The sequence below is a fragment of the Juglans regia genome, chromosome 10 (genome assembly GCF_001411555.2).
Source record: "Juglans regia cultivar Chandler chromosome 10, Walnut 2.0, whole genome shotgun sequence".
NCBI classification, from domain to species: Eukaryota; Viridiplantae; Streptophyta; class Magnoliopsida; order Fagales; family Juglandaceae; genus Juglans; species Juglans regia.
In genome coordinates, this window is record NC_049910.1 from 19763166 (window position 1) to 19772917 (window position 9752).

The 9752-nt window shown below is 37.8% G+C and overlaps 1 protein-coding gene across 1 annotated transcript; it reads left to right on the top strand.

Moving 5' to 3' along the window:
* Window positions 1–1241: 1241 nt before the first annotated feature.
* LOC108981256 lies at window positions 1242–1784 on the top strand. Its single transcript, XM_018952361.1, has one exon. It carries the CDS (start codon window positions 1242–1244, stop codon window positions 1782–1784), a length of 543 nt encoding a protein of 180 aa, XP_018807906.1.
* Window positions 1785–9752: the final 7968 nt, after the last annotated feature.

Sequence of the window (9752 nt, forward strand, 5' to 3'; positions counted from 1 at the left end):
AATATTTTTCGAACTTTCGCTTTGATATTTTTTATAACATGTTCTGACGCTGCATTTTGAAAACATTATTCTAATTCTGCATTCTAAACAAAAATATTTTTGTTTTGCATTCTGAACTCTGTAAATGCTCATGTTTACATACTAATATATCTCCTCTGCTTACTGAGTTGTTGATAACTCACCCTTATCTCCAATTATTTTTCAAATAATTTTGATGGTTCAGCTGGAGAACAAGAGTAGAAAGTTTAGCAAGGTGTGATGATCGTAGTGGAATAAGTGCCTGAGGGTACAAATACTTATTTGAGAGTCGTAGTTAGTAAACTGATTTATTTTTCAGGTATTTGAGTTGATGAGTTGAGGATGTTTTCGAGTTTTTGGAGAATTTCTAATTTATGTTATTGGGACTTTCTTTATTATTGCCATGGAGGAACTTAGATTTTTGGATTGATTAAATGGATTAATACTTTATGGGATTTTCTGGATTTTATAGTTGTGTTATTTAAGTTAATTTTAAATATTAAGAGCTAACTCTCTGAACTTTCGGGATCGGGGCGTTACAGTTGGTATTAGAGATAGGTTAGAGATTCTGCATACTATAATAAGGAGTTGGTTGGAATTTGAGGTTTTAGATATCTGTGGGTTTAAGAAGTAATTTCATACTCGAGGTATAGAAATTTGAGGACTACGAGATAATCTTGGGGATATTCCAGGTTAGAGATTCTGCATACTACAATGAAGTGATTAATGAGAGTTAAGGTTTTAGAATTCTTGTAGGCGCTGGATCATGACGTTGAGGAAATAATTTTCAGAGTTGTGGTGTAGACATTTGTGGGCTATAGGAGGTGATTTTTATGGGTATTTAGGGTATTAGAAGTCTTAGGTGTTAGACAAGATATTTATGGAATTTGAAGGGTTGGAATTTTTATAGATATTCTAGGATGTTCATGTTGATTGAGGTTCGGTTCGGTTTTGTAGACCGCATATAAGGCTTTTCACAGGATGGAAGGTTTAGAGTCTGGAGTTATATAGAGTTACTACTGTTGCTTGTACAATTTTTATATGTATTTATGTTTGTTTTACTAATATCATCATTTGCTTATTTTGCACAAACCCTTTATTCTTGTAATTTTTTTTTAATAATCCAAGTGGTCAGGATGCCACCTCGTCGTTGGGAAAGAAGTGTATCAGGTATGAATGCGACAAATGATGAATGGGGATGTACCATAGAACAGTTTAATTGAATGCATCCTCCCACCTTTGATGGTCGGGGCGATGCAACCTTAGCAGAAGACTGGATCCAAGATATTGAGGAGATACTCCGCATTATAAACTGCATGGACGAACAGAAGGTTCTATTTTCTGCTTTCAAACTAACCGGAGAAGCAAAAAGATGGTGGATTTCTGAAAGAACTATCAGAGAAGTGGAAGGGACGGAAATAGTCCGTTGGTTACACTTCAAGCAGATTTTTCTGGAACGCTTTTTCCCAATGTCAATCCGAGATGACAAGGCTTTGGAGTTCACTAATTTGATACAGGGAGCTATGACAGTACACCAGTACGCAGCTAGATTTATTGAGTTATCACACTTTGTTGCATATTTGATCCCTGATGAGGAGAAGAAGGCTCGTATGTTTGAGCAAGGGCTTAATGAAAAGATTTATGAACGAATTGTGGGCTTTCAAATTCGGAACTTTTCAGAGTTGGTGAATAAGGCCACAGTATTTGAACAGAGCCTTCAAAAAAGTGCAACACTACTAGAACAGAGGAAGAGGACTGCACCATAGGGATCTCAAATTGCAATAGATCAAGGGCCGTGGAAAAAGAGCAATGATGGGAGCAGCTCGGGGCAACAGCAAATGCATGTAAATCAATCGAACAGCGTCTATAAATTTTGTAATCGTGCACATACTGGAGAGTGCAGAAGGGAAATGGGGGCATGCTTTCGATGCGGTAAGACCAAACATCTTATCAGGGAATGCCCTTTGCTGCTGACAGACAACAAGAAGCCTAACCCACATCCAGGTTCCTAACAAGCGAATTAGGGTAACAATCAACGTAGAATGGGACCGGCCCGAGTGTTCGCACTGACATCTGAAGATGCTGAGAACGACAACAATGAGATCACAGGTATCTCACTCTATTTCTCCTTGAAATTTTTTTATTTGAGTCGAGGTAAATCACGTTTGCATGGAACTGTTTTAATCGTATAGCTTAGAATATTAAAGTTTGGTTGAAAGTAGATTTTCTAAGGATTTGAATTTTGTAAAATCTAGGTTATTAATGGCTTACGCTTAGGGCTTTTGATTATCTTATATTTGTTTTAGGAGTTCTCTGTTAGTTAGGTGTAACAAAAAAAAAAAACAAATGTGTGCGGAATGGTTAAATGTGGAGGTTAATTCTTTTCCGATGTATGAGATTTGATGTTTTTAGGACTATAAGTTGTTAGAGTGCACATCGAAAGCGTGGTGTTGGTGATATTATAGCTTGAGGGTTTATTTCATTATTTGTATGAGGTTCATGGATATATGTGGAGAGTTAAAAATTATTTTAGGTTTTTAATTCTTTAATTGAGGTTTTTATATTAGGTGGAGAATTTGAAATTTATAAATTGGTCGTTAATTGCATTATTGAGGGTTATATTTTAGACTTGAAATGGTAGTGTGCGAGATCGTGAATGGCTACAGAAAATATGGGAGAATATGATCAACAATATTGGAGGGTTAGAAGTTGGAATATTGGGTTCGAGAATTTTGGATTATTAATTAGGTTCGACATTATGATTAACGAATGGGGTAGGCATGGAATGGTAGCGGATAAATATTTGGACTTTGCTTAGGTGTAACAAATTTCGAGGATGAAATTTTTTTTAAGGGGGGGAGAATGTAACACCCGGACCCAGTCAAGCTCATTTTATTTATATATTTATTTATTTTTTTCTTCTTTCCATCTATATTTTTTTTTAAACCTAAGTTTCCTGTCGCCCACGGCATGCATGATCACACACGTCTCTAGTGTATTTTTATCCACTTTCATGCACACGCACGACTCTTTTTCCGTCCGCACACACATCTCCTATGGCTGTAGGGTTTCTTTTTATGCTCAATCACCTTTATATATATATATATATACTTTCTGCAAAACACCAAGCCGCAACCCCCTCAGTTTCTTCTCACCTTTCAAAACTCAGCCCAACGCCTCCACCACGCATGTACGTTCGCAGCATGCTTACACTACAGCTTAGCCTCCATCGAACACTCTACCAAGTTCCAGCCGCTGCTACTGTTTTCTGCCACCACTCCACTGTCGCAAACGAGATAGCCGAGACAAACCATGGCATCATTTTTCGTTCATTGCTTCCTTAAAAACCAACTTTTGTGCGACTTCACCATCAGCGGATGCAACCTGGGTTGTCCACCGTGCATAACCAACTGTTCAGACCTCACCACCGTGACCACTGCCCAGCCACATGAAGTTGTTGCCTAGCGTCCCGTAGCCTCTACTGCAAGCTTCAGTTTCCTCTGTTTTTGCATCCAAAAATAGAGCAGCTTTCAGCCATCATAAACCGCTGCAATACCCTACACCGAGAGCCCCACCACGTTGTGACCCCACCTCACCAAAACCACCATGGTTAACTCTACCGTGAGCCACCCCTCTCACGGAAAACCCAGCCTTTTATTCCCCTATTTTTAGCCACCTAAAACAGAGGTCCACCCACTGGACCACTGCACTGCACCCCATCGCACCAGCCACTCCAAGCCGTCGCCACCCACACGGAAAAAGGAGCTGAACACCCTCAGGTTGGATTTTTAGTAGGTTTATTTTTATGATTTTAATTTTGTGAAAATTATTCTGAAGTGCTTTCTTATAATTGATTATTGTAATACATTTAAATTTTTTTCATATTAAATTAACTTATTATTGGGTTTAATTATTTATTTTCATTTTAATCATTACGTTTGAATTATTTTATATTCTCGCTGTTTTAAAATCGTTTCCGTTGGATCATTTTTTTTGTGACCCAAGATATGAGGATTCGACCTCATTTCTTTCCCTACATTTTCCCTTTCCTCGTTTCTTTTTCTTCTTTTTTTTCTTCTCCTTCTTTTTCTTTTCTTTTTCTCCTCTCCTCTCCCGCGCGCCGCAAGTCTCTCCCTCTCTCTTCTCTCCGTCCGTTTCTCTTCTCCCCCAGCCTGTAGCCGTGCGCCGGCGGTGACCGACACTGCCCCTCCCTCTCACCTCCCCTTCGACCAGCGACCACCTCCCTATAATTTCAGCCCTCCTCGCGCCGCCATTAGCCCCCACACACCACACCAAGCTGCAGTACTCCTTGCACTGTTGCGCCGCCGTCGCACTGCCTTCGGCCACCATCTTCTCACCACATCATCCTCGACCTCCTAGCAACCCAATGAACCCAACCCCACCTCCGATCTGTCACCGGTGAAGCCCCACCATCAATATTTCCCTTTTGGGTATTTTAGCCTTCAACCACCCTCTACGCCGCCACCCATAGCTAACCACCACCACCACTAGCTTCACCGACATCCCTAAGCCCTACCCTATCAATCTCGGGTCTTCGTTTACACCCGTTCAAAAGTGGGTTTTTGAGACCCATGGCCACAGTGCATTTGACACTGTTTTGTTGCTACGTTGCCGCTTCTAGCACCTCCGTGATCTTTCAAAAATTATATTATAGCACTGTAAATATTTTTCCCAAAAACTTTTGAGATTTAAATGTATTTCTGTGCTAATTCATATTTACTGTGAATTTGTTGGTTGTGCTGAACTGAGTCCGAGGAGTAAGGGAGTCGGTTGGATTTAATGATGGAGTTGTTTGTGTGAGATTGGTTTATGATATGAAATTCGTTGGCTGTTTCGGGTTTAAATATTGGTGTTTTGAGTTTGACATTGGCCATGGTAGATATTAGTGATTTTTAGGAAGTGATAATATATTTTGGGATTATGAGGGTTTTAAGTGTTGAGGTATTAAAATAGGTTATTTTAGAAGCTTAGGCATAAATATCGAAATCCGTGATTGATTGAAAACTTACGAAAATTATGTGATTATTTTTATAGGTGACGATTTATATTCGACTCGACATTTTTTAGGAAAATTCTGAAAAGCTAAGTTGTCCAGGTAAGTGGGGTTCCTATACTAGGTTTTATACAAGTTAATAAGACTAAGGTTGATTTTATGAAAACTGGCATATTTTGTGATATGATGGGAACTTGTGAAAACAAAGATCAACCTCGGTCGCTTATCTGCATTATTCATCAAATCTGTGTGAAAAAGTAAAATATGTTCTGACATGCATTGTGTAGACATGAGCTAAATTCTATCATGTGTTTTTCTGAAATCTGAAAAAGGGAGCGATATTGAGAATATGAAAATTTGTGCATTTATTTAGAAAGATGTTCTGGCTTTTGTTCTTAGTGTGTGTAAACTGTCTGATTCTATTTTGGTACTCTGTATTATTTTGATATAACATCTGAAAACCTTTGGCATGGTGTACTGGTATTTGTATCTAACTTTGTCTCTGCTCTGCTTTGCTCTGCTCTGTTTGGGTTGGTACCAACTTCTCTGTCTCTGAGTGCACCCACTTTGGAAACAAGGTGGTTTTATTGTGGTCTTTTCTGTGTGCACACTCGAGGCTCTGAGAAGAATAAAGGAAAGATTTCACCTCTATCTCTGCCTGGTTTGGCCACCGGGGTTAGCACAACCCTACCACGGGGGTGAAACATGGTCTCTGCTCTGTGTGATGCTCTGTTTTGATCTGATGATGATACTCAATTTATGTTATGCCAAAGTATTATGGGTTTTACGTGTTTTAAAACCATCGCTCTATTACTTTTGAAAATATGTTATCTTCTGCATGATTACTCTGAAAAATATTTTATTCTGCATGCTATACTTTATAAATGCTCATGTTTGGACGCTAGCATATGTCCTCTGCTTACTGAGTTGTTGATAACTCACCCCCTATCTTCATAATATTTTTCAGATGATGTGGAGAGTCCAACTGAGGACTTGGATTAGATTGGTGAGCATGTTTAAGCTGGGAGAGGATGTTAGAAGAAGGAATTTTGATGTCGTTTAGTTTTAATGTCTTTTAGATTTAATTATATTTTGGGCTTGGGTTTAGTAAGACTTTTGAAGTTATTAGTTTGGTTTGTTATGACTACCGGGAGATTTTGGACTCCTCAGTTTATTTTGCTGCAGTAATGACTTAGTAGAGTTTCAATGTGGTTATTTAGAGTACTTGAGATTGAGTTTTGCTAATAAAGTTTTGGAGTTTTATTTTAGTTGTGTTGGGAAACATGTTCTTAAGTGACAAGTAGTAATTCTCCAGGCCAATCGGGTTTGGGGCGTTACAACCTCCCTCGGTTACTCCCTCCTTTATCTCCCCCCTCTCTCGCTCACCTCTCCCTTTCTTTCTCTCGTGCTTAGCGCAGCTCGACGGAAGCTCCTCCGCACTACTGCTCTCTTACCCCTCCACGCATGCCTCGGTTTCCGTGTGTTTGTTCATTTGGTCTTGTTCTTATAAGTTATATATGTACATAATATATATTATATATATGTAAAGTGTTAACTTAATAGATGAGTACTATTACCAATTTACCTTAGCGTAAATTCCAGTTATATGTTTCGGACAATAGGCTTTTTTTTTTTGGGTTATGTACTTTAAGTGGGTTTTATTTTTAAGTCTCATAAAATATTATTTTGTGTAAATATTTTAATAATATTGTTAACTAAAGAAAGTAAACCTATTTTTTTAAGAGAGGAATTTTTCATGGCGTATTTTATAAGATTTTTAAAGTAGTCTAAGTATTCTATTAATTTATAATACGTTGTCGGTACTTTAGATATTTTAAATATTACTTTTTATTGAGTTCCGTAATTGTCTTAACACTTGTTCGATTAAATCTATTTTTCGTTACGAATTCGATTAAGTGGATATTGATGATTTTCGAAAATGATGGTATTTTAGGAATTATGAGAACTTTAGGTTTTGAGGATTTAAAATAGGTTCCTTTAGCAATTTAGGTTTGAATATCGAAATACGTGATTGATTGAAAATTTACGGAAATTACGTAATTTTAATTGCTGACGATTAATATTTCTTCGGCATTTTGAGGAAATTTTTGAAAAGCTAAGAAGTTCAGGTATGCGGGGTTCTTATGCTAGACTTTGCATTAAAATAAAATGAGCTGAGGTTATTTTTGGAAAATATACATATTTGATGTTGAGAAGAAATTTGAACTGCCTCAGTTATTTGTTCTGCATTACTCATGAGATTCTGTTTAAGAATAAATTATTTTGTCATGACTAGTGTAGACATGAGCTTATTTTTGACATTATGTTTCTGAACTTTGAAAAAGAGAGCGAATATGAAATTTTGTGCATAAATTATGTTGTGTTATGTTCTGAAAATTTTCTGTACTCTAATATGATCTTATGTGATTTCTGAAAACCTCTGGCATAACATTCTATTTCTGTTTCTATTCCGTTTCTGACCTCCCCACGGATGTAAAACGGTGGCCTCTGTTCGGGTTGGTACCAACTTTTCTATTTCTGGTGCACCCACTTTGGAAACAAAGTGGTTTATTACGTGGTCTCTCCTATGTGCACACTTGAAGCTCCGAGAATGAATAAGGGAAAATTCATATTCTGTTTCTGCTCGGTTAGCTACTGGGATTTGCACAACCATACCACGGGGGTTAAACATGGTGTTTGTTCTAATATGATAAGATAAGATGTGAAGTTTCAGTTTATGTTATGCCAGAGAGATTTTGATTATGAAAATTTTTCAAACTTTCGCTCTGATATTTTTTATAATATGTTCTGACACTGCATTTTGAAAACATTATTCTGATTCTGCATTCTAAAAGAAAATATTTTTGTTTTGCATTCTGAACTCTGTAAATGCTCATGTTTACACACTAGTATATGTCATCTGCTTACTAAGTTGTTGATAACTCACCCCTTATCTCCAATTATTTTTCAGATAATTTTGATGGTTCAGCTGGAGAACAAGAGTAGAAAGTTTAGCAAGGTGTGATGATCGTAGTGGAATAAGTGCCTAAGGGTACAAATGCTTATTTGAGAGTCGTAGTTAGTAAACTGATTCATTTTTCAAGTATTTGATTTGATGAGTTGAGGATGTTTTCGAGTTTTTGGAGAATTTCTAATTTATGTTATTGGAAATTTCCTTATTATCGCCATGGAGGAACTTAGATTTTTGGATTGATTAAATGGATTAATATTTTATGAGATTTTCTGGATTTTATAGTTGTGTTATTTAAGTTAATTTTAAGTATTAAGAGCAAACTCTCCGGACCTTCGAGATCGGGGCGTTACAGAGAGAGCACCTTTGGAGAGAGATTGGAGTTCGCCTTTCATTTTTTGAACTCGTTCACACGTATGACTTCCATACAAAGTTTCCAAAATAGTCCAAGCATAATCAGAAGTCTCACTATTGATCACCTAGCTGTGATAGAGGAGCATCCGATAGTGAACTTTTGATCCTTCCAAGAATCAATTAATCTATGTGCAACCAACGTGCAGCTAATGGGTTCGAAGTTGACACAGAGGACATGTATAACTTGAGCTTTCCACAACAAATAATTGTTTGAGGCTAATTTAATTGAGATATCAAGAAGATTGGATTTAATAGAAAACACAAGGGAAGCAGAGTAATCAATTTGTGGGATCAAGGAGGAGGTAGAAGTTGACCCCATGCTATGTACCTCGGGGGCTCTTGATACCATGTGAAAATTGCCTACCCCATTCTGTGGGCTTTGTATTAATTTATAGAACCATTACATTTATCAACATTGATATCTTATAGCTAGCCTACCAGCTATACAACCTGTTGTACAAGGAAACTAACAGCTATATTACAAAACATAAAATGCAGAAAACATGGACCATTATACGTGGAGAGTATTATGGCTACAACTATGGAAATAGAGCCTCACAACTGTATTAAGGAAATGGAAAGTTATTTCAATAATATCCACTGGCCAGAGCGTGCTATAAGGGCCCCTCCCAATCTAATCTTGTGTGGGAACCTTGGATATCGATGTGTGTGTGTGAGGAATCAGCAATAATCTTTATCCAGGGTACTGGACAGAAAATTCTTCAGGACCATCCACCATTGTCTCCTCAAGGGACAACCTGCAGACCCTGGCTCCCTTCGTCACACCATGAGTAACGATCATGCGTGTGACTTCGTTAGGAGCGTTGCCCAGCTTCACGCCCGGTGCATAACGTGACCAAGCATGCTCTAACTCCCGCTAGTAGTGGGGCTTTGGAGTCGTGCCAAGAATGTTACTGTCTTGGCCAAGCCAACTATCGCCTGATGATAGTCCAGGGGATATCACTCAGTTCTACACTCTCACAACAATTTTACAAATCCCAACCACCCGCGTTTCCCAACTCTCTAACCGGCCCTTTGCCCACATTTTTTACAACAACTAAAATAGTAATATCCCAATACTTCACAGGGCCCCATGCCACTTCTTAATCAAAACTAGATTGTAACAAAGTTAGCAATGAGTGCACATTAGAAAAATCAAGGGTTGATTAGGAGATTTACTTACTATGCAGAACACAAATTTTTGGATGATCAAGTGCGCTATCTAAGGTATCTCTTGTATGCATGCGCGTCGCTGCGAGATGAAAAACAATTAGTTAAAAATGATGATGCCTAAAAATTAATACGAAAATAGTGGCACACAAGTTACTATGGTAG

Excerpts from the sequence above, each read along its gene's own strand:
- LOC108981256 (XM_018952361.1), top strand. The coding sequence starts at position 1,242 with ATGCATCCTCCCACCTTTGATGGTCGGGGCGATGCAACCTTAGCAGAA.